The sequence below is a fragment of the Branchiostoma lanceolatum genome, chromosome 6 (assembly GCF_035083965.1).
Source record: "Branchiostoma lanceolatum isolate klBraLanc5 chromosome 6, klBraLanc5.hap2, whole genome shotgun sequence".
Lineage (NCBI taxonomy): Eukaryota > Metazoa > Chordata > Leptocardii > Amphioxiformes > Branchiostomatidae > Branchiostoma > Branchiostoma lanceolatum.
Window position 1 is genome coordinate 22,013,732 of NC_089727.1, and position 25,037 is coordinate 22,038,768.

The window sequence follows — 25,037 nt, forward strand, 5'->3', positions numbered from 1 at the left end:
TGCGGCGAGATGTTCTCCTCCTCGGTGAAATCCATCCATATATTTGCATGGCACAAGTTATTATGATATTGTTGTGGACACTTGGACTCGATATCGGCCAGTAAAATTGTGAATTTCTGCTCCTTTTCCACAGTTCCTGCCAGGATGTTGAACGCGCGCTACAGTGATCGAATGCTTATATGTTTACACCGCGTGCTTGTAGTTTCCCTAATGATGTTAGCTTAAGTCCAGAAAAATCCCACAAAACATACACTTTTCGGGCTGGGATCCTTGTAGCTAAGTTTAGGTATGACTCTTGAGCCTTTTGGTTGTCGTGAGAATGCCAACATCATCAACATCGACTTCGCTCAGCAATATCTGACATTTCCGCTGAATTATTCAATCCCACAAAAAAGACATTAAGATATAGGCTTGAGTTCAATGTCCTTTTGGGTACAAATTTGGCAGCATTCCAGCGGCTTTTAGACGATCTTTTCGGATTCCAAGAATTTAGTCTTGCGGACTCCAAGTACGTGAGTGAAGGTGCGTTTTCCACTGTATCTGACGTTTCTTTAAATCATTTTGCGCGGCAATATTTCAGATAACGTTATCTGTTGACCGGATGGAACCCAAAAAACGTTAGATAATATTGACTTGAGGAGGGAAGGACCTCAGGCCGATATTTTTCCTTTTTTTTGTGGGGTTTCATCCTGTGGAAATCGAAAATATTTCCGCGAAAAGTGATGTAATGAAACGCTACAAAGAAAACACACCCCCTGCTTCACTCACGAACTTCATGAAACTAATCTTGGCACTAGAATATCGTCAAAGTCAAAGGAGCCACCGAAGTTTCGTCAAATTTCTATACTCGCAAAGCCCTCAAGCCTATATTTTCACGTTTTTGTAATATCACCCGACGGAAATTAAGATATTACGGCGCAAAGTGAAAACACTCCATCTTCACTCACGTACTTTAGGTTTTGATATTTCAGAAAACTCGTCAAAAGAAGCCGCTGAAATTCTGCTAAATTCCTAACCAGAATTAGACTCTACCAGTCTCCACGGGTTGCTGGGAAAATAGTAGCAATTGGCCAAATAGAGTCAAATGTATGAAGGGGGTCGGCTATATGGAGATGGGGTCCAATATTGCAACCCTCCATGGCCAAAGTCCCCCGGCAAATGATCTCCCCGTAGCCGGCGCGGTTAGTCTGGTAGAGACTAAACAAAAATGACCTTAAGCTCAAGCCTACACGTCTTTTTTTGTGGGATTGCATTCAGCGGAAATGTCAAATATCGCCATGCGGGGCGATGTAACAAGAAAGAAAGGAAAAGTTAGACAGAAAAGAAAGAAAGGCTAGACAGAACACACGACCCCCTCTCAACGCGTGTTTTCCCAGGCGAAGTTGGCATGGACCAAAATTACGGTCACAACCGGTAAAATTCTGTATATGTCTATCTAAGTAGCTATAAGGATCCCAGCCTGAAAGTGTATGTTTTGTGGGATTTTTCTCGAATTTAGCTAACGTTATTAGGGAAACTACAAGCACGCGGTGTAAACATATTAGCATTCGATCACCGTAGCGCGCGTTCAACATCCCGGCAGGAACTGTGGAAAAGGAGCAGAAATTCACAATTTTACTGGCCGATATCGAGTCCAAGTGTCCACAACAATATCATCTACTTGTGCCATGCAAATATATGGATGGATTTCACCGAGGAGGAGAACATCTCGCCGCCGAAGATGACTCAACGCTGGTTTCTATTGGGGACGCCTTACCGCTGGCTTGGTCTTACCGGGTGTTGACTTTTCCCGCGCTCGAATCACGTGCGCTCGGCCTGGATTCAAAATGGCCGCGGTATTTGGAAAGGGGTCTATTATTTAAGACTAGATGTTAAAGTTTTGTGAAAGATAACCAGTATTTATGTATTGTAATATGGAAAAGGAGTACTGCAAAGTTACATTTGTACCTGTGTTATACATCCAGTGTTGTTGTATATTTTGTGCCAGTATTATAAATTGTTGCACTTGATTATATGCTATTAGGTACAAGTTATGTGTTGACTCTAGTAACATTTTTAATTCACTTCAAGACATGCCATTGGTGCAAAAATGAAGGTATCAAAGATGAAGAGATCTGATTGGCCAGGAGTTAATTGTTGTCATGACTACAGAAACCTTTCCTTATATGGCACATTCCAAGGATTTTCAAGGTCATTGACCTTTTGAGGATGCCTCTACGGTGACAATGGAGCCTACATGTATATTAGCTGTTGATCTTTTTTCCCCAAATTCCAGTTTTTATGGAAGCCTATTCTAATATACACATATGTATATGATATTGTTCTGATTATCAAATTGTTGTATTGTTTCGTATATTTTTGTAAGAGGTACAAAATGTACATGTGTCAATGTGAGAAAGTTGTTGCAGTTATGCATGCTACCACTAGGTGGCGTTGGAGAGTGGCTAAAAGCTAACATGGCCGGATTTAAGGCTCGTCATCTTTTAAGCTTGATGGCTTTCCGTGAAAGTCAAAACTTGCAATTGCTTTCTTTCAACGGGGTAATACTGTCCAATTAAACTGCAAGACTTAGATTCTTTTTTACATGGTTTTAATGCAATTAACTATAAAATTGCAGTATTGATAAACCCTAGTGTTATTCTTGAACCAGAATATTAGCTTATCCAGACCTCGTTTTTATTACTGACTACCCTGCAAAAAAATGCAGTAAAAATTGCGAATTAAACAACCAGGCCAAAAATTGCTTAAAATTCTTTTTTTTTTCAACAAAACAATCCATTGTATAACCCTGTGCCATGTTGTAAAATATATAGATATATACATATCTGCTTGTAAGGAAGAATTCTGTAACGTCTCGTACTGTAAGATTGTTGTATACATTCATTAATGATATTTATGGCTATAGTACTTTAAAAAAAAGCAAGACCAGTTGTAGTTAGAAAGGGTTGCCGACATTGTACGGACCTTGCTAGCAGATTTGTGCAAATATTGTGAAGTTTATATGTGCCTTTCAGAATCTTATTTGTATTGTACGATATTTGGTGCAATAAATATCTCATGTGCTTGGTCAGTGATATTGTGTTGACTTGCTTATGTGAAGTAAACACAGTTTGTTTGTTTGTTATTGCATGCAAGGTAAAACCAGTTTGTAATTGCGTAACGCAGCAGTGGCGTCTTGTGTGGCACATCCAGCCGTAAAAACTCTTGCTACAAAAGAGACTTGCACTTGATGGGTCTCCCCCATCCATGTGCAATTGCAAGCACATCCAACCCTGTATGATGGGGAAAAAAATCGTTAAAATGGATAGAGCAGTTTTGAACTGAACAGTACAAGCATGTCCGGACAGATTTATTTGATCCTCTCACACCGGTATGGTCCTTAGTCTCTACCAGACTAACTACGCCAGCTATAGGTAGAATATTTGCCAGAGTTTCACTTGCAGGCTGGGATGGCATATTGGACCTTCTCTCCGTAGGCGACTCCCTTATCATACTATTCACTCTATTTGGCCAATTTCTACTATTTTACAGCCATCCGCATGGCCTGGTAGAGGCTAATGGTCCCCAATATAAACACTTTTTGATAAGTGTGTGTCTGTGTGTGAGAGAGAGAGAATGGTTTATTCATAAAAATTAATATTCTTTCCAGCAACAGACTGAATTGCAGTTATGTACAGAAGTGTGGTGGGTTCTTTAATGTGTGTGAGGTGTGACTCTCTTCAAACACGGAACCCACATTTAATTCTAAAGGGATGTTCTAGCCGAAGCTCAGTAATCATCATGAATTCGAGTGAGAAAACTGTTTTTAAGCCTTTCCCAAGGGAACCACATTGCTACCTATCAGGGATTTGAACCCAGTACCTCCAGGTTCTGAGTCAGCAACTCTATGGTTCTAACCCCACAGCTACAGGTGGCTCTGCAGTGGAAGGATGTGGTCCCAAATGTGACTAAGTTTGTATCCCCCCCTCATCACGGTCCATCACTGGAGCACATTTTCTGATCCACACTGCCTCCATAATCCATTCTTTAAGATTTAAAGACATGCTAAAAAATTCTAAAGGGATGTTCTAGCCGAAGCTATCTGTTTCTTTTTGAAGTTGAGCATTATTTTCAATTCCGAGAACAAACAATTTGATTTGGTATAGCCTATACAGGCAAAAATTCATATCAATCTTAAGACCCTTCTGCCTTGTTATATACCAGTTTCACCACACCGTTGGGAAAAGTCTTGCTCTCTTTCAGTTTCAGGTTGGCGAAATCGGTTGGCGTGCTCTCTGTCGGTTCAAACATGCGGCTTCCCCTGTTCAACAACACCGGCATCATGAACAGTTCGATCTCGTCAACTAGCCTTGCGTCAAGAAAGGCCTGGGTCACCATGCGCCCTCCGACCAACCAGATGTCACCTGTCGTCGCTGCCTTTCGAAGGTCGTCTACAAGGTCGCGTACGTCTCCTGAACAGCAGGTGGTCTGTTCAGTAGGGAGGTTGGTGAGGTTTTTCGTGGTGAGGACAACTGTTTTCTTGGTAGCGTATGGCCATGGACAGTCAAATCCACAAACCTGGTCAAATCACATAAATTCACAATTTTGAGAAATAAATAATGGCGATGAGATACACATGATCAATAAGAAAACGCTTTGAAAGGTGCTCACATTTCAAATGAAAAGACTTGATAATAGAGGTCTAGCAAATTAACAGGTTAACACACAAATGTACTGAGTAAGTCAACATGCAAATGTATGGTAATTTGTCTCAAAATTGTGTCACAGGTAGTTTCCAAGCAGATATTTTCGTAGGTGCAGTCACTAACAGAGAGGTATTTGTTTGATTGTTTCACTTAAGGCCACATTGATTTGATTATATGGATGACATCAGGGCGCGCATCAATTTTCGTCCATCTCCAAAGAAAAAAAAAGTTTTCCACCATACTGTAAATCGTGCAAAGCAGCTACAAAATGGGCAAATACATGCCTTAAATTGCAAAAAGATATTTCAGAAAACAGATACTAATGTCTAGAATACCAAACTCAAAGAAGAGACCAAAAATGAAGAATCTATTATTTGGTATACTACAGTACTGGCACTGTGCAATTTAACATTAATCTAATTTCTCTGTGTGTTTAGTCATTGTTCAACCTTCCTGACCACATAGTTTTTTTAAACTTTTTTTCTAATCGCTCGCTCACATCAGTTTTGGATCAATCAATCTTTATTCTGAAACCAACATTGCAGCCATGTCTGAGGACACATCTGAATATTACATTAGATTTCTTACATTTCAGAAGTACGTTAAAAACATTCCAGTGGACCAGATTTTTAAAAAACACATCACAATATTCATATCTTTGCGCTTATATACATTAAAAAGGTTACTTTAGACGAACGAGGACAGACGAATTTCAAGTGTCAACATTAGCTAGGGCAGGACATTGGGGCTTGCTTGGGATTTGAACCCAGAACCTTTAGATTCTAAGTCAACAACCGTAGGCCGAATTGCTTATGCAAGAAAAACAAACAAACCTGCTCGTAGGTGGTTCGCCCCATCACTACTGTGTGAATCTGTTTGAGGAAGTCGTCATATCCCGTGTCCACGGAGTTGAACTGGTCGAGCCAGGCGACGCCTCCGTCCTGGGTGGCGATGAACCCGTCCACGCTCATGGCGCTCATGATTCGGATCCGTGCGGATGCGGTCGTCATGGCAACTGAAATGAAACAACGGGAAAAATAAAACTAGTAAAAGTCATGAGTAAGTAATGTGTACATTGCCTAACCAGTGTAATTATAGCAAGCCGGCTAAGATTAACAGTGAATTGAAATATATTATTTACATGATAGATTATGTAAATTTTTTAATAACTCACGTATTGAAGATGAAATGCATTTCTTACTAGACTGTTCAGTCTCTGTTCAAATGAATTCAGCTTGAAAAGAGATGTAAGACAATATCAAAGCAGGAATCATTACTTTCAAATACTTGATGTCATGCACAAATGTTTATATAATGGACTGAGTATGCAATTATGTCGCCATGTGTTTTAAAAAGAGAGAAGAAGCCACTAGAACTTAGATATACGGTAGTACATTGATGTAATGTTTAGTATTGTGTTAGACGTTAACGTTATCATCATATCATCTCAATTACTCATGTATGGCATCCTGTGCATTTATCCCCCTGGGGAATGAACATGCAATAAAGATTATTATAGTATTGCTACAGTCCTCACAAGAAAGGGCATACATTATAAGTTATAAGGGCAAACTCAAGGCACAATTACATAGGTGTTGACATTGGACCCTTACCCTTACCTGAAATAGGAGAAAACAGGACTTAACTTCAACGAGGATACAGAGCCAAACAAACAAGCCCTGACAAGAGTTCAAAAGGTCACAAAATAAAGAAAATAAAGAAGATTAAGAAACAGCTTCCTACATTTGTGTGAATAACCTCAAAGACCCATATATTTTCTGCAGCTGTAGTTCAGTGTTGCTCATGCACCTGGAACACCTGTTTAATCTGATTAGTCACTCATTCATTCTGTCAATCATTCTGTCAATCATTGTTGTACACAAGGCTTTGTTTGCACACGTCCCGACATGCCCTAGGTCTCACACCCAGCTGTCAACGGCTGCACCCTGATTGGTCAATTTAAATTGACTAGTCCATTACTGATGTAACATCTTCCCTATGATATATATGTTTATTTCCATATTTCGTTGTAATCGAAAATCTATACATTCTGTATAAAACGAGAAAGGTTATTTTCTATTAAGAAGAGTTTTTGTTTGTCTTAACGTTATGATTGTGGATATATTCAAAATTATATAAAAGGATCACCCCTTTAAGATGGTATGCGTTTACTGACCTGTATCACGTGACTTCACTTTTGGCGCTCCATTCAAGACGTCCATTTCTCAGGGCTAGGCTGTTGTCCAAATTTCTCTTCTAAAATTCCCTTAAATTCTTACCTATATCCAAGATGTACGTCCTTAAGAGAGGTACGTATGATTCTCGGTCTATCTAGGATACCCATGCGCTTTGTCAAATCGTCTTAAGCGTTTTTCTTGTGATTTTGTCGGCGGATTGGCGAATCCGATTTTCCCTCCATAATTTCTCGATATGTCGTTTGACACCGAAACATTTACAAGTTCTTCACTCAAAATGTTTCTTCTTTGCTAATTTTTGGTGTCGACATTGCATCCAAGGCTTGCATAAATATCTCTAGGATATATTCTGACAGGAATTTGTCCAGGTAAATCGACGAGTGTCTAATTTTTAATTTTTTTAATCGTCGACCCCCCCCCCCCCCCCCCTTTCCCGCTTAGATGGCCGCCAGGAAAAGGTCCACTTTGACAAGATCACGTCAAGGATCCAAAAGCTCTGCTATGGGCTCAACATGGACTTCGTCGACCCCGTAAGTATACAGATATCATATAGAATACACAAATATCAGTGACATTTATTAATTTCTATGTATATGTAGATTTTTATTGAAGACTTTGAAGTAAACGTTGGTTCAGTCTTTGTGTTCAGTTGGCGCCATTTTTGTATTACGTCACGATAGCTTTCGTCCGTCCAGGCTGCAAAATATTCCTAAAATTTCCAAATTAGGCGATTTTTAACATGTTTGTAATTTTGTGCGATATGGTATTTTGCCGGTAGTTCACAGTTTGACACTTGTGTTAGCTTCTTTCGTTTGCACAGTGTAAGCGATACTTGTTTTGTTTGTAAGCGCGCGCGATTTGAAACCGACCTCCCAACAAATGTTTTGCATTTGAATCGTAAATTCCTTCTATCTGGCCATGTCTTATGGAATAATTTTATGTTTGTATTGTGGACTGTACATAGGAATTATGTGGTTGTCACTATTTCGAGCAGCTGTTGAATGTTGGCTGAGGAATTTAGGCGGGAACCCCCCTCCCCTTTTCTAACCACAGGAATTTTCGCGGGAAAGTTTGTTGACCTTTCCTCAGCCTTTGACCTCCCAGGACGCATTACAGTAAACAAATTAAATTTTTGATTCGTTTGAAACTCGGTCAAGAATTGGAACAATTTTTTTTGTCTAGTTTTTTTTTTTTTTGTCCCTCATTTATTTTGTACTTAGGTGTGCTTTCATTTTAATTTTTCACACCTGTGCCTTTTGTTTCTACCTTGCAACTAACGCTAGGAACCATTAAGTTGACACCCTTTTAATTCGACACTTTTAAGTATTGTCTTGCCAAACAAGATTCAGCAGGTTGATTCAAAAACTGTTAATTGCATTCCAATACGAGTTAAGTACTGATGTCAAAAAGGTACAGTCGGAAGTTCATAAAGATCAAACTTTGCAATGACGAGGTCGTCAATTTACTAACCGTTTGTTTTAACGGAGAGGGAGCATCGGTCACACACCGTCACAATGTTGACATTTTCTTCATATCATCACATTACATATCTATACTTGTATCGATCAAAAGAGGAATAAACAATATGTCCATCAATAACAGCAAATTAGTCTAGTTTTGTCCTTGATCCATACAAAGCGCGAATTATCCAGAGGGTTTGCGAACGCGTCTTCGGAAACCGCCATTTTGAATATTCCCAGAATCATACAGGTGATCACGTGAGCAATAGCAGACAACGCAGATCATTTATATTTATTTATTCATTCATTTTTTCCCTTTCATGTCTTGGATTATTGAATAGACATGTGCAACAAGACAAGTGCATGGAAATAGCACCATAATGACGGGCAGATCATGAGCTTTGAAATGATACTGGTCAGTGTTCTCACCAGGATTTTTTCACAGCATAGGGGTCATGTACAGAAGGCCAACTTTACGCAGTGCAAGTCACACGTGGAGTGCTGAAGACATGACCAGAGTAGGGAGTCCGGCATGTTCCCCCGGAAAATTTGTAAATTCATAACCCAATGAGACATTATTTCATGCATTTTGAGGGATAAATTTTGCGAAGTAGAGTTTTTCCTCTGTCACAACCTCATTCTAAAGCCAAATATGAACTTTTTATAAGATTTATGAAGGGTCACAAGCTTTGTCCCAGAAAGAAACACCCCTATGCTGGTTGAAACACAGCATAGGGGTCCAGATCACAGCATAGGGGGTCCAAATCACAGCATAGGGGGCCCCTATGCTGAAAAGGCCTGGCGAGAACACTGCTGGTAACAAAAAGACAATTTAATATTTTCTGGGATAAAACTCTACTTGAATTGATTCATTGATTTTTGATCGTAAAATCATCGATTGAACAGGTGTAAAAATGACCGCAGGAAATGTGCCTGTCATTCTGCTGCGGTCTAGAAACATCATGGCGGCCGTCCAGAAGTGCACGGCCGCTAGCGCTCCCTTTCGTCGGCAAATTTCTGGCGTTTGAAACATTTTACAAATCAAACAAATACATCACAAAGGAGAGAAACTTATATCCTTTATTTCCATGGGTAATTTTGCCACTAGGAACGGATAGTTTTTGTACCGCGGGTGTGGGAACATGATAGAAAATTCACCGACGATTATCGCGGTAGGGTTGGAATACCTCAATATTAAATATTTTCAGCTTACCGCTTAGTCCTGCATCCATTATCCTAGCGCAGGTCTTAATTTTTTTGTCGCACCATCTTAAATCTAAAAAATATGCGACTAATCCGGTCACACTCACGAGTGCTGGACTGTGACATGTGATGCCTGTAGTAGCTAGTGTAAGTGGCCGTTGGTTGACAGAGAAATCGGGGAATAACCGTTGTTCTGATTATTAAAATTATCAGTAAACAGCGACATTGTTGTATACTGTCGGATTAATGGTTCGTTTGGAACAGATTACGCAATGCGCCGTCATATTGGGTCCTATGTTGAAGAAGTAATTTTTCCGAGATATGTAAATGATTTGGAGGAGTGACACACATGTAGCAATTGCAGCAAAAACAACGTACACGATACAGTCAATGATTACCGAAACACTCCTAAGTCCGCTTGTTGATTTATCATACAATGGTGCGTTGGCGTAAAGGTGTCGAATTAATGATTCCAAGCGTTACATTTTCGAAAAAGAAAAGATTCTTGTACTTAAATTCATTTATCTGTATTTAGCTTGTGTAATGGGCATAAGGTATGGGTCCTGTGTTTGAGAAGATACCAGGAGCGCTTTGAAGGGGAAGGGCCAGCAACCCCTCCCTGTACAGTTATACCCTGCCACAGAAACAACATGCCTATCAACCTACGCGTTGAACTTTCAGGCACTTGGGATAATGTACTGCCCACCACCCCCCACCCCCGGACGAACAACATTTGGTTATTGTACTAAAATCAACAGTAGCTTATTGAACTATTGGCACATAACTTTGTCTTGAATTAATCTTCTTTTAAAGACTACTTCAAGACATCCTAAATTTTCTTAACCTCATTAACATACCTATTCAGAGTTTTGGTATAAAACCTGGTGTTCTCAGTCCTATCGTTAGTCACTGACGAAAGACAGTGGATGCTGTCTGAAACGTCTGACTGTTTCAAAATTTTATCCAGTTGCTTGAGTAATTACTTTTGACGTAACATGCCTATGTGCCACCAGGCACTACAAGAGTCTGAACGAATGAACTGTATTGTGCTTTAAATTATATAGTTTATTTCCTACCAGAAGCATTATTTTGTCACAGACAAGTCAGGCAGGATTAGAACTCACAACCTTTAGATCCAGCAGCTGGATTGCTAAACACCAACTTCACATCAATCTTGTTTTTGTTAGACCAAAATCACCATGAAGGTGATCAGCGGTCTGTACTCCGGAGTGACCACTGTGGAGTTGGACACCCTGGCCGCGGAGACGGCCGCCACCATGACCGTGAAGCACCCCGACTACGCCACCCTCGCTGCTCGCATCGCCATCTCCAACCTCCACAAGGAGACCAAGAAGGTTTTCACTGGTAGGACTTACATTTCTGCAGGTTTTTAGCTAGGATTTATAGACAGGGCATCCCAAAATTGGAGAGGGGGGAAATAGAGCTCCTCAATGGGCCCTATGAATTAACAATTGCCTGGTACCTTTGCATGTCAGTCAATGTACATGCTTTCCCAGTGTCTGGTATGAGGAAAAAACAACATGTGTATGTAATATCCAGGGAAACAGGGTGCCCTCTTGGTGTCCCCTGCAAAAGGAGGGCATCTAATTTCTTGATGTTCTTAGTGCAGGGAGTCCAGAAGACACCCTGCTAGCTAATAGCCTGCATTTCTGTCATACTTGAAATGGCTTAAGGCTTAAAATGTAATTAGCTGTTTGAGACATCTACCTTTTTTCTAGAAAACGTAGAAATAACATCATGGCAAATCAAAAATAAATACGATGCAATGCAGAAGACTTGAGCCTAGAGGTCGATATAGGAATTTGTCCCAAAACCCCAGTGTTTAGTTTTATAATTATTTTATTAGAATATTTGTTTAGGCCAACATACAAATTACTGTAAATCGTGATATTCGCAATAATTTTAAGTTCGCGGCGACCACTAACTGTATCACGCACAAACATCTTATCTGTCTTGCTTTACTATGTTTTAACAGTGAACTCAAAACGGCGCAAATGCCCTCTTTAACTTCTTACCACAAAATAAGATTAGAATCAAGTTACAGTATCAAGCAATCAACTGTTGTCCGTCTAAGAGTTTAAATCTAATCCACTAAAAACTTTTGTCTTCTTTTTCTTCCACAGATGTAATGGAGGACCTGTACGACTGGGTGAACCCCAAGACTAACCAACATTCCCCTATGATCTCCAAGAAACTCAAGGACCTTATCATGAAGAATGCAGATGTAGGTTTTCTTGTCTTCTTCCTTAAGTTAAAAGAATTCCTTCAGTCTTTATAGGAACTATGCAACTACATGTATGACAGGTAGTAATTCCTCTTTCTTGTAGACATTTTAAATCTTCTCAAGCTAGTTTTTTTATTTAGAACCTTACTATTGAGTTGTAAGGGCATACACCATTCTTGATATCCAAATACAATGTGGTAGACTTGCTGTATTTAGTTGGATATTCAGATTGATACAGTATGAATGTTGTTTGATTCATTGTTTTCCTCAGAGGTTGAACTCTGCTATCATCTATGACCGTGACTTCAAGTACACCTACTTTGGCATCAAGGTTAGTCAAACTTTACTTTTACTCACTGGTTTCTATATCTGCAACTAGTAAACCAAGTCGAAAATGACTTGTCGTATCAACACCCTGCATACATTTGTATGTCAGTATAAGGTACTTACTGCTTGCTTTATAAAATTGTTCCTAGACAACTGTGACCTTTCAGTGTATAGCAGTGTTACCCATCTATGTTTCAATAACCCTAAGGCCACACAGGGCCTTTACAGCATGGGGCTAGTAGTCAACTAGTGTGTGTTCAACTCCCGTACTCTTGCTTTTGATAAGTGCTGAGTGCTAAGCAGACAAAGCAGTGTTTACCGTTTTTCAGTCTTTGGTACGGCCCGGCCGGGGTTTGAACCCAAGACCATCTAAATGCGAGACATTACACCCTAGGCTATTGCACCCGTAAGAACTCTGTACATAAGCACTATCCTGGATGAAATTTTTTAAAGATTGTTCGATGGCTGTTCCTCATGCCACCTGAGACTGGCTGGTGTGATTTTATGCTGTCGAAGAGAAATGTCAAATTGTCTTCACCTACTGTAGCTGCACTGCCGGTTGCAGGCACCCTGCTACAGTGGACTTGCCGATTTGTACAATACACGTCATAATTTTTTACATGTAAAATAATTGCTGATGAATGTAAAGTTGAATATTTCTATGATAGGAAATTAAGAAATAAGTTGGTGACAGATCTTTTTTTTCGTTTTTTTTTTTTAGACTCTAGAGAGGTCCTACCTCCTCAGGATAGATGGGAAAGGTGAGTTTGCACATGTATATTGGTAATTTTATTGACATTTCTCTGATTTTGTGCCAAAAACACAACCACATTGAAAGGTTTCTTCCAAGTCCCGTATATTTCTGTTTATCTCATTATTTTGGGGTGTTCAAAAATGCAAACCAAAAATGATAGACCTGTAGCCAGAATTTTACACTGGGAGCCAGAAAAAAATGATTCTATGGCAGTGTTCTCGCCAGCCTGAAATTTTTACCCGTCATTTCAATTTTCCTGTCGGGGAGAACATATCGAGCGCCGAAGGCGCGAGGCGTCGCGCCGGAGGCGTGACCATCCTAGGGGGGTCCGGGGGTATTCTCCCCCGGAAAATTTTGGAATCTAGACCCTCTGAAACGCTTTTTCCTGCATTTTGAGGGGCAAATTTCTTGGTAGAATAAGCTTAGTTTTATGACATCTCTTTCGGTGAAAAATTACACAAGGGTTTCCGGCTTAATTTTGGGGGGAGGCGTGCCGTCGATCATCGCGGTAAGATCGAATGTTCACACACAAGCTACATTTCTATGTTGTATACAATCGGCAAAGAAAAGAAAATCAAGCACAACAAAACTTTATTACGTATCTACGTCCTACAAAAAATACACACAGAATAAGTCGGCAAAATTAAAATTTTTCAACACTTGTCCCGTATGCTCCCTGTATTTATTGAACATAATGAGAAATTTGACACCCTACTTTGAGAAAGAACGCCATAAAGACGTCCATTTTTTCTCCCATGTTTTCCACGGTTATTTCTCCGGTAACTGCACTGAATGTCTTCAAAAGTCGTCGATTCAAGCCTTCAAACAGCCGCTTCGTCGTGTGATCCTTGCGATCCCCGCCATTCCTCTAACATCTCGCAAATTCACGCTTAGCTGAAATCATGCGAGTAGCGAGACTCGCATGTCATTGGTCGGTATTTATTGAAGCGACGGAGACGACGCACTGTGATTGGTTGAATAGAATATCTGACGCCTGTTTACCATTTCTTATGGGAAGAAAGCGCATTCAACTCAGCCGCCGCGGCTTGAAACTTTAATAATGTTATACAGATTACAGAAAGCCTGATAGCTATAGGAATATTTCTGAATTTTTAGGCTTCTTTGATAACAATAACTGACGGTTTTGTACGAGAGGGACAAAACAGAAATAAACGTCAGCCCGATGCGACCAGCCAAAACTGTAAGGAGGGCGGCGCATGACGCCGAGTTTTCGGCGGCCACCAAATACTAGTATCCACCACGGCGCTCTTTGTGTGGCTGGGGTTGTCGCCGGCGGGCATTAGAAATGATCTAGATCGCCCTCGTCGCGATTTTCCGGTGATCCTCTGGAGTTTTTGCAAAATTCTAAACTCTGTCTAAATATCTTTACACACCTATTTTTGTCCATTAAAAATGACGGGTTGGGCAAAAATTTTGTCCGTCATGAGCGACAAAAACCCGTCAAATGACGGGAGGACGGGCGCTGGCGAGAACACTGTTCTATGGTATATTACATAATAAATTATCTGTTTTGCATACAGTTGCGGAGCGCCCTCAGCACATGCTGATGAGAGTATCCCTGGGGATCCACTACGAGGACCTTGATGCTGCAATTGAGGTAAATTATCTCTATTTGATTCATATTTGTAGGATCATGCATAGTCCAGTGGTTAGCAACCCTGCCCCTGGACCAAGAGGTTTGGAGTTTGAATCCCAACTTTTGTTGCTCATCCAACAACTTGGCACATTACTGTAAAGGGTTGCACTCCTTAGGATTTTACGTTAAGTTGTGGTCCACTGTTCATTGTCCTCGTCAAAAAGGGCTAGGGGAATTTCCCTGGTAGAATAAACCTATAAATACTGTACATGACGTCTGTCTTCTCTGTCACAACCATTGGAAGATTAGCTCTTCAGTGAGCTAAACTGGTTCGATATCACTTTCTTAAGTAAAGGTAATTAATTTCTGCCAGATTTTAAACTTGATTGTATCTGGCTGGCTTTTTTTTATTTTGACAACCATCCTTTGCCAAGCAAGTACATGTATTAATAGGTCCTGTTTATGCCCGTCTGACCACTTGAGTGTGGGAGAACCCGAAACTCTCTGTCAAGACAAAGATGGCCGTGTACAACGCATGCGTTCTCAGCACACTTCTCTAAGGGAGTGAAACGTGGTATGGTCGACCTACAATGTATGCCAATCGGGAGAATAGGCTAAACGCCTTTCACATGTGGTGTATGCGCCGTATCCTTGGCATATCATGGAAGGACAAAGTGACCAACACCGAAGTGCTGTCCCGCGCCGGCCTCCCTACCATGTTCACCTTGCTCAGGCATCGCAGACTTCGCTGGCTAGGCCATGTCCGTCGCATGGAGGATGGCCGAATCCCCAAAGACCTTCTCTACGGAGAACTGATCTCAGGAAAGAGACGTACCGGGAGGCCACAGCTGCGTTTCAAAGATGTCTGCAAGAGGGACTTGAAGGCTCTAGATATTGATACTGAGCACCAGGAGGACCTTGCAAGTGACCGTTCCAGGTGGAGATGCAAACTGTTCAGGCAGCTCAAATCAGGAGAAGTCAGACTGATGCACAGCGCAGATGAAAAGCGGATCGCAGAAAAGAGCTTTGCAACAGAACTGAGTCAGCAGTCAGCTTACAGATGTGATTTTTGTGTCAGAGACTGCCGTTCTCGTATAGGGCTGTGTAGCCATAGTCCATGCTGTAGGGCTGTTGTGAATTAGGATTTTACCATGGTCAATACTGACAGATGGAGGCCATATATATGTTTACAAACTTGATCTATTTGTGCACTTGCAGACGTACAACTTGATGTCTGAGAAGTGGTTCACCCATGCCTCTCCAACTCTCTTCAACGCTGGTACCAACAAACCACAGCTCTCCAGGTAAGTTACATGGCCAGAATACCTTAGATCTTGAAATATCCACAATATCTTTTTAAGGTGCTAAGGTTTCCACTTTTGTGGGCGTGCATCTCACAGCTATCAGCCAATCATAGAATGGCCTAAGTGTTATCTGTAGGTAAAGCCGATTCTCTGATTGGCTGACAGCTGGGTTAAGGCTTTTAGATTGACCATAAGGATTACAAAATGTATGTAAATAGATCCACTTGACACCAAAGTAATGTGTATGATTCTTCAAGTCAATGATTCACTCTTCCCTCTCGGTAGTTGCTTCTTGCTGACCATGAAGGATGACAGTATTGATGGTATCTACGAGACCCTGAAGCAATGTGCACTCATCTCCAAGTCTGCTGGGGGTATCGGGGTCAACATCCACAAGATCAGGGCTTCCGGCAGCTTCATTGCAGGGGTAAGCAAAAACATTACTGACTTCTCTCTGTCTGGCTTTCTTCTCTGTCACAAACAATGGAAGAGTAGCTCATCTGTTCATTGAGTTCATTTGTGCTTGAGTTAAGGTTTGAGATCACGTTTTTCCCTTTCGAGTATGGTTGTAAAAATTCATCCTTGGTTGACTTGTAGGAATGTTTACATTTTGCAAGTAACAGGCGGATGCATATTTGAAATGTTGCAACATAACTGGAATCAAAAGCGGCAAAGTATTTTCAAACTGTATGTATTTGGGCCAGTTTTTCTATACTGTTTGTCCTGTAAGACATGTTCTGTACAATGAAGCAATGACAGTTCTTGAATCTTATCCTCCTCAGACAAACGGAATATCTAACGGCCTGCTCCCCATGTTGAGAGTCTTCAACAACACGGCTCGCTATGTGGACCAGGGAGGAAACAAGGTGAGATTTAGAGATTCTGCCACACAAAGTCCTGATTTTCATTTGAAGATGTTGTAAATTCATTTATTTTCTCGGACACCTAATTTAGTAAGATGAAAAAATTTGTTTTTTTGCGGGTATAAGTTCGTTGTTTAAACAATTTTGTATACAGTAGTTGTACAATGTAAACCCACTTTCTCGGTATCCCATGGAGAGGTCCCAAAAAAACAGTTAGTTAAAACAGGAACCAGTGAACCAGTCTGCAACCTTTGGTGCAGAGCTTGTTACCACAGCAAATTGTATTTTTCAAATACATCAACATACCTCTGAAATGTTCCAGCGCCCTGGTGCCTTCGCCATGTACCTGGAGCCCTGGCATGCCGACATCTTCGAGTTCCTGGACGCTCGTAAGAACACCGGGAAGGAGGAGCAGCGTGCGCGGGACCTGTTCTACGCCATGTGGATCCCCGACCTGTTCATGAAACGTGTGGAGGAGAACGGGGAGTGGACGCTGATGTGTCCGCACGAGTGTCCCGGCCTCGAGGACTGCTGGGGGGAGGAGTTTGAGAAACTATACACAGGGTAGGTTCACACTCATAAGACCTCGATAGGGCAGTATTACAGTTCTTTTTGTGATGTGAGTAGTCCAGAGGCTAGTGAACCCTGTATCTGGATTTCCAAATCCGGGGTGTTGTGGCTTACCAGACTGCCACTGGAAAAGGTCCGTACATTAAGCTGTGGACCACTGTTCATTGTAATCGTTTAAAGAAAGAGCTGGGGAATTTCCCTGGTAGAATAAACCTGTACATAATGTACATAGTCTGTCTTCATTGTCACAACCAGTGGAAGATTTTGATCTTCAGAGTGAGCTAAACTGGGTCGAGATCACTTCTGTATCTGTATCTACATGTATGTATGTTTTATATTTTAACTCTTCTTGAAAAAAAAACACAAGTCCCGGCCACAAAATATTAAACAAGTTGCAAAAGAAAATAGGATAAAGATTTCTGTAAAGATCACATCTCTTACTGGTAAGATGTTGAATGTTATTTTCTTTGTGTTCCAGCTATGAGAAGGCTGGTAAGGGTCGTCGGACCATAAAGGCCCAGCAGGTTTGGTACGCCATCATTGAGGCTCAGACGGAGACGGGGAACCCCTACATGCTGTACAAGGATGCCTGTAACAGCAAGTCTAACCAGCAGAACCTTGGCACCATCAAGTGCAGCAACCTCTGCACCGAGATCGTCGAGTACACCAGCCCGGATGAGGTCAGAATCTTCACATCTTTTCTTTTTGGCAACGCCTCAGGGGTGAAGATATTTGTACTCACCACACAGAAGCCCAGCACCCTCCCTTCACCTTCTGTTTAAACCAAACAGCTTCTATTGTGTATTAGTTTGTTCCGACCCTTGTAGTGCAAAATGGCACATAGGACAGCAAGATTCCTTGCTATTTCAGTAGCAGGGTATATTTTTACAGGGAGGGGTTGCTAGCCCTTCCCCTTCCCCAAGGCACCTCCTCGAACACAGGACCCCCATTTTATGTCCCTTCCGAAAAAGGTATGCAGTCTCAAACGAGGTGGCCTGTCCCAGGATTGAACCGGGGTCGCCTAGTTAGTAACTAATTGGAACCCGGAGCTCAACTTTGAGGCTGCTACTAGTTGAGCTATTTAATAAGGTTTTTATTGTTTTTATAAGAAGATAGGTTTACAAAGGTTTTGAGTGTTATTCTACAGGCTAGTGCATCAAAACAATTGTTTACATGTTTGCATGTTTTTTTTTCCTTCCAGGTTGCGGTGTGCAACCTTGCGTCCATCGCAGTGAACATGTTCGTGAAGCCAGACGGGACCTACGACTTCCAGAAGTTGTTGGAGGTCACGAAGGTCATCACACGCAACCTAAACAAGATCATCGATGTCAACTACTACCCTATTCCTGAGGTAGGCAGATTCGTTTAACTTAAGGCTAGTCAATTTTGATGTCAAGAGCATCATACTGGAAGCCATATGTTTCAACTTGTTATATTTCATTATAAATTACTCTTTTTCTGTTGTATGTCTCTGAATATCTACAGAGTGTGGCTTTCTTGGTCTATTAAGGATTAAAAATTGCAAGATCCGGTGATGTTAGACTCATATTAGTGTCATTTGAAATTCTCACTGTCACGACCAGTTTTAAAAGCCTTTATTGGAAAGGTGAGAAATAAAACTCTAAAGGAACTTTTACATGACTTCCAAATCTACAAACCTACATTTATGGAAATTTATCTTGATATACATATATTGTGATGTAGTTGCTTTCTCACTGGCCTCTCCACTGCATAATCATGGCAGCACAAATTTGTGTACATCTACTGTACTACTGATGTTTCGTCACGTTCTGTGCTTTGTCACAAACTGAGCCCAGGCACGGTTTGTGACAGTGCCCACATGTCACAAACCGTGCCTGGGGCAAAAGCACGTTTTGTGACACGCGGGCACCGTCACATACTGTGCTTTGGGGCGGAGCTTAGTGTTTTGAGGGGGAGGAGTCTGCCCAACGTGTTTTTTTTTCCTGCAGCCCGTCATCTTTGTTGTTGTTTTTCAGGGCGCTGGGATGAGAAAGAATCAGCGTAATTCTCGCTCATTGAAATACATTTCGCGCTTGTCTTGGATGATTTGGACTTAGGGTTGATGTGGCACAAACAGACGGACGTCTTAGCACGTTTCTACTACAAAAATCCGTCCCGAACCATGCTATTCACAACTGTGTCCAGGCACGGTTCGTGACAGTGCCCGTGTGCCACAAACCGCGCCTTGGGCAAAAGCACGTTTTGTGACACTCGGGCACTGTCACGCACCGTTCCCAGGCACGGTTCGTGACTGCCCGTGAATCCCAAACCGTGGATGGGGCAAAAGCACATTTTGGGATACTCAGGCACTGTCACAAACAGTGCCCAGGGCTACAACTTCCCGTAGCATTGATTTAGATTGGGCGAGCTGACTGCCTCGGGGCATCGAAGTAACTGACCATATAAGGCAGCGCTGCGGTAAACAAAAACGCGCTGCCTTATATGGAAACGTGGGCGTGAATAGTTGCATCACTGTCCTGTCAGTGATTGACAGGGCTTGCGGGCACAGTCTGTGACAGTCGGGCTGTGTCACATTCTGTGCCTGGAAAAGCACGGAACATGACTGGCACTAATTGTGACGCCCCAACTGACTTTTTACAATTGCAAACCTAAAACTCTGCTAAAACCCCATAGCTATTTCCTCTCCTACTGTGAAATTAGGTCCATGCAAAAATACATGAAAATAAACGTTACTAAATTTTTTTGTATCCATCTTGTACCTAGGCTGAGAACTCCAACAAGAAGCACCGGCCCATCGGTATTGGTGTCCAGGGCCTGGCCGACTGCTTCATCCTCATGCGCTACCCGTTCGAGAGCGAGGAGGCTCAACATCTCAACATACAGATCTTTGAGACCATCTACTACGGAGCCATGCAGTCCAGCTGTGAGATCGCCAAGGAGCTGGGTAAGTTCACTGGATTAGACATGGCGTGTGTTTTTTTGCGACACCAGTGACCTCAGTGGTGGAGCCTATGAAGTAGTCTTGTATTTGGTTGCAACAATTCTGAAAATTGGACAGGAATACAAGATTCCATGCATTTGTTGTTGACAGCTTTTTTTAGGAGATTTAACAACAGTTAGGGAATTGTTGTCAGCAATTGTACTTTTATATTTTAGTTTCAGGCTCAATTCCAAACATACTGTAAAACTTTTACTTAAAGCGGAAATGTTTGCGGTTGTTTTTACCTTTTCACACCAATCATAAAACCACTGCAAACACTCCTTCACCTTCTTACTTAAATCCCCACGAACTTAAAATCCCTTTTACAGTAGTGCCCCACTTGGCCTCTGCTTACATGTAGTCCATTAGTTTGAGCAACCTTAGCTCATAGGACTACTGGTCTAGATAGTAAAAGGTTATTGATTGAATGATGTGTTGATTTCCCAGGTCCCTACGAGACCTATGAAGGCTCCCCTGTCAGTAAGGGTATCTTCCAGTACGACATGTGGAAGGTGACCCCAACTGACCTCTGGGACTGGGCAGCACTCAAGGAACAGGTAAGAGAACATATGCAAAATAAACAAACCAGTATAAAAAAGTTGTATCTGCTTCAGAGTTACCTTTTTAATGTACAGATTACCTGCATATTCTAATGTATCCCAGGCTGACAGAAATGCTTGTTGTTAAACTATAAGGAATAGTTACCTTTGGCAAGACTGGTATTTGGAAAATGTTTTGGTGCTTGGTGACCTATTGAAGGAATCATTAGACATTTCTTGGTGCTGCAACAAACCTTTTTTGTGTCTTATGTTCTGCTTAAGCTATGGTCACAAATTTAGGGTGGCCGATAGCTCTTGTGCTTGGAAAAAAAAGACGTAAAGTTTGGGCCCTCAAGCAGCTTTCTTTGGAACTGCAGGGGCATTTCAGTACCAGACTTTGTAAAGGATTATTTTAATTTGTTATCCCCAGGTTAAGCAGCATGGTGTCAGGAACAGCCTGCTGCTGGCCCCCATGCCCACAGCCTCCACCGCACAGATCCTGGGGAACAACGAGTCCATCGAGGCTTACACCAGCAACATCTACACCAGGAGGGTGCTGTCTGGGGAATTCCAGGTCTGGTATACCTTCTTTTTCTCTTTGGTAAACAATCTACCCTAAATCCAACTTCTCACGTCTTCTGGTCGGGCCACTAGAAGCTTGAACTCAGAGTCAAAAAAGTTGAGAACATCCTAATTGTGTTGATTAATACATTGTCAGACTGAGAATTGTCAGTTAACATGATGTTAGAGGTTGTGATTACTGGTTCCCATGGTGACAGAGAATCCGGAGCTCTTATTGGACTGATTTCGATAGTGATTAAGTATACTGAGATCTTATGGGTACAGTACTTCTCATTGTTTTTAAATCATTCTCCTGGCTTAGTAGTAAAAGGCCACAAACTCTCTGATAAGGTCTCCAGTTAGTCACTTAGTGTGTTACACAAGCTAATGTAAAATCTGGCACATAGATATTCTAAGAGAAGAGCTGTGGAGAGATGTCTGAATTTTTGGTTATGTTTCCTTCCCCCCAGGTTGTGAACCACCACCTGATGACAGACCTGACAGACCTGGGACTGTGGAACGAGGAGATGAAGAACATGATTATTGCCAACAACGGCTCTGTGCAGGTAAGGACAACACTTCTGTTACTGACAATGTCGTATTGTCGATACATAGGTTTTCACTGTCATTTTTCACTGGAGCGATGGCAGACAAAAATTATGGCCATTCCATCTTCTTGACAGTCAAAATTGACAATGACAGACAAAAATCATGGCCACTCCATCTTCTTGACAGTTGAAATTGGCATGTCTAAAATGAAAAAGATCTGAGGTTAGGGAAAACCGTAGTCAATAAGTTTGGAGTCGTTCAAAGAAAAATAAAGGTTATGAGCAGAACTCAAGATTTAGCCTAGTGGTTGGTGTTTGCCTATGAATCAAGTGGTGTTTAAGGAGAGCGTGTAAAAGAACCCACCACACTTATCGAAACGAGTGGATCAAACCTTTCAGTTTTGTGTATGTCTTGCATCTGACGATTAAGTGTTGTTTTTGCTCTCTTTAGGGCATTGAAGTTATCCCAGAGAATATTCGGAACCTGTACAAGACCACATGGGAGATTTCGCAGAAACTTGTGATCAAGATGGCGGCGGACCGCGGCGCCTTCATCGACCAGAGCCAGTCCCTCAACATCCACATCGGCGAGCCCAACTACGGAAAGATCACCAGCATGCACTTCTATGGCTGGAAACTGGTAAGCTAGAAATATACATCTTTTGTACCTGCAGTATTCCAACTAGTCTCTAGGGGGCACTTTGGAATTGTGGACAGCTTACAGCATTTTGAAGTGCTGATATTTGTTACTTTGCTCCATGTTTGATTGTCCACTATAGTATATGGTACTTGTCAAACTTTGTTTAATGTTTGTTTGTAAGGTAGTTGTTTAGTGTACTTGTACACATGCATATTTGTAAAGAAGTCCCAGTGTGCTACTGGATCAAAATATAAACAGCTAAACTGTTTAACTCTATTGTTACAAAAGTTTTCAGGATTCAAAATATTACAGATTTGCATTTTGTGCGTGTAGTTTGCTTCAGAAATCATTTTGAAATATTCCAATTTGAAGTAATACAGTGTAGATTCTTCTATTTTTGTAAAGACTTAATTGTAGAGTAGACAGGGAATGGAGTTTTTTTGTGGTATTAAAAGTCTGCTTGAATTTATTCAGTCATACAGTAGTACTGTAATACTTTAGGGAACACACAGTCACTGTCCTGAATTTGCGGTTGAGAGGTTGCCGCATAATAGACAACCGTGAACATTTGAATATTTACCATATCTTTTTTTTTTACAGGGTTTGAAGACAGGCATGTACTACCTGCGCACTCGCCCCGCCTCCAACCCCATCCAGTTCACCGTGGACAAGACGAAACTGGGACAGTCCACTCAAGCCGAGAAGGACAAACAACGGGAGGCCATGGTCTGCTCGCTCGAGAACAAGGACGAATGTCTCATGTGTGGATCATAAACAATTCCAACGGAAAGAGCGTAATCTGTAACAAAACTAGAGAAATATCAATGTTTTGTTATCGCTGTTTCTACCCATGCCTTTTTGTGTTTGTATACAGTTCAGTACAAATCATGAAACAATAACCAGTCTGAAAATGAATGTTTGTTTACACTATTCATGTTTCAGTTTTGTGAACTGAATTTTACAGAAACACCACACAAAGTACTCAAAATTCAATTTTTGGAACATCACATCTGTGACTGTTTACAAAATACGAGAAAATGACATTCAATAGTACATTATAACAAATAGTTAATACTAATAGAACCTACTATTATAAGATGTATTGTTTTTTTTGTTTTTTTGTATGTATACCAAGAAGTGTGAAATATTGGAAGATCAGCCGAAATGCCCCACAAAGCAGAAATGGACTCTTGATTCTGTATTATATATTTGTACAGTTGTTCTATCACTGGTCATTGTAGATTTGGAAAGTTGTATTCAAATTTCAGAGTGAAAATAATCTTAGAAGCCCTATTTGTCAAATTGTAGAATTGCATGTGATATTACAGTATGCTTCCTTGTATATTATGCTTTCCTCGTTTGTGTCATAAGGTCTATAGTAATAGAGATAGTTGAAATATCTAATGTACTTCCAATCTGCAGTGACCAGTGATACGAACATTATATTCTGGTGGTCAACCTAACTTGATTTCACCATTACACAGGACTATTCTTTAGGACACTTTGTGATAGTAGCAGACACGTGAATATGATGTATCTTGTAGGTGTGTGCATGTTTTCTTTAAGTTTAACTGTGGTGTCTTGGTGCAGACAACTTATGCTTTATTCTCAGCACTGCCAAAAAAATAATGCCGTGTATTCGTTGGACAATTGATGGAATAAAGGCTACTTTGAAGTCTTGTACAACCCTTGGCCTTGACTTCTTTTTTAGGCAAGTTGCTATTTTTGTTTGACATCAAACAACTAGATAAGATTTCTAACAGTCTGTATCTCAAGCACAAAACGTCAAATGTTATATTTAGGTACCCTTTGAGCATTACTTTTCTTGTACACGTCTGCACAAAACCGCCCTCGAGATCTTGAGAGAGAAAAAAAACCCTGCACCGCTACGAAAAGGCTCATGAGCAAGATGTTTCTGATTACGGGCCCGAAAAAAATTAGGGTTTGGTTGGGAGGGGTTTTTCTTTTCTTTAGATTTTGGCAGAAGTGAATCGACAGACTCACAGTAACAATGTAAAAATGAATTGCAACGGTATACTGACGATGATAGTTGCGTTTGAGTAGTTACTAGATAAGATTTCTAACAGTATTTCTAACAACAAAATAATTGAGTTTCTGTAGTAGCAGGTGAGTCGCACAGGTGTGGGATCACGTGTACATGGCGTGATATCCAGGTAAAGGATATGTGTTAATAGGAGTGCAGTATAGTAGTCTGTTCATTCGACGCAGTGCCAGTGCACGGCACCCTGAAAACGAGTATCTATGCACACTCGCCCGTCCTAACACTTGTACGTCTAAAGAGTGGGAGCGGTGCATAGAGGTAATGCAGACATTTCCATCATAGTGTACTCATACAGACATACATTGTACAAGGACAATTATGTTATAAGACTGAACAAAGAAATACAATGTAAACTACGCATTTCTACATGAACTGTTCAAAGCCTAGTCTGTGTAACGTAACTTCCGCTGTCCTGAGCTTTAATGGCCACTATTGTAGACGTTGGGCTATCCGCTATAACGCACTTCAATCAGGATATTCAAAGCCATAATCTTTTAACAGTGTGGAATACAGGAAGTCTGT

General features: G+C 41.2%; 2 protein-coding genes and 1 non-coding gene across 4 annotated transcripts; 2 read left to right on the plus strand and 1 right to left on the minus strand.

The window, feature by feature from the left end:
* Nucleotides 1-2,351: 2,351 nt before the first annotated feature.
* On the minus strand, nucleotides 2,352-6,622 carry LOC136437050 (uncharacterized protein YwjB-like). Of its 2 annotated transcripts, none has more exons than XM_066431498.1 (3): nucleotides 6,429-6,622; nucleotides 5,519-5,700; nucleotides 2,352-4,557 (listed from the first exon to the last, which is right to left on the minus strand). In XM_066431498.1, exons 2-3 carry the CDS (start codon nucleotides 5,693-5,695, stop codon nucleotides 4,174-4,176), a joined length of 561 nt encoding a protein of 186 aa, XP_066287595.1. In that variant the 5' UTR covers nucleotides 5,696-5,700; nucleotides 6,429-6,622; the 3' UTR covers nucleotides 2,352-4,173. The 2 variants fall into 2 exon arrangements, with proteins under 2 accessions (XP_066287595.1, XP_066287593.1); XM_066431496.1 differs by lacking the exon at nucleotides 6,429-6,622 and adding an exon at nucleotides 6,305-6,409.
* Nucleotides 6,623-6,860: 238 nt separating this feature from the next.
* On the plus strand, nucleotides 6,861-24,139 carry LOC136437035 (ribonucleoside-diphosphate reductase large subunit-like). Its single transcript, XM_066431477.1, has 19 exons — nucleotides 6,861-6,994; nucleotides 7,322-7,410; nucleotides 10,731-10,908; nucleotides 11,688-11,788; nucleotides 12,060-12,119; nucleotides 12,837-12,876; nucleotides 14,411-14,487; nucleotides 15,685-15,770; nucleotides 16,056-16,197; nucleotides 16,553-16,636; nucleotides 16,956-17,197; nucleotides 17,682-17,883; nucleotides 18,405-18,554; nucleotides 19,949-20,129; nucleotides 20,613-20,722; nucleotides 21,135-21,278; nucleotides 21,736-21,831; nucleotides 22,265-22,453; nucleotides 23,054-24,139. Exons 1-19 carry the CDS (start codon nucleotides 6,976-6,978, stop codon nucleotides 23,225-23,227), a joined length of 2,364 nt encoding a protein of 787 aa, XP_066287574.1. The 5' UTR covers nucleotides 6,861-6,975; the 3' UTR covers nucleotides 23,228-24,139.
* Nucleotides 12,575-12,717, plus strand: LOC136437714 (small nucleolar RNA SNORA79). The gene has a single exon (XR_010756278.1). It is a non-coding gene; the product is annotated as a small nucleolar RNA SNORA79 (small nucleolar RNA).
* Nucleotides 24,140-25,037: the final 898 nt, after the last annotated feature.

What these genes read in the sequence shown, in the direction of transcription:
- LOC136437050 (XM_066431498.1), bottom strand. Translation starts at nt 5,695, where the DNA reads ATGACGACCGCATCCGCACGGATCCGAATCATGAGCGCCATGAGCGTG. An exon ending in GGCGAACCACCTACGAGCAG is followed by an intron (nt 4,558 to 5,518) that starts GTTTGTTTGTTT and finishes TGATTTGACCAG; the next exon opens with GTTTGTGGATTTGACTGTCC.
- LOC136437035 (XM_066431477.1), top strand. An exon ending in CCGGCAGCTTCATTGCAGGG is followed by an intron (nt 16,198 to 16,552) that starts GTAAGCAAAAAC and finishes TATCCTCCTCAG; the next exon opens with ACAAACGGAATATCTAACGG. An exon ending in TGAGATCGCCAAGGAGCTGG is followed by an intron (nt 20,130 to 20,612) that starts GTAAGTTCACTG and finishes TTGATTTCCCAG; the next exon opens with GTCCCTACGAGACCTATGAA.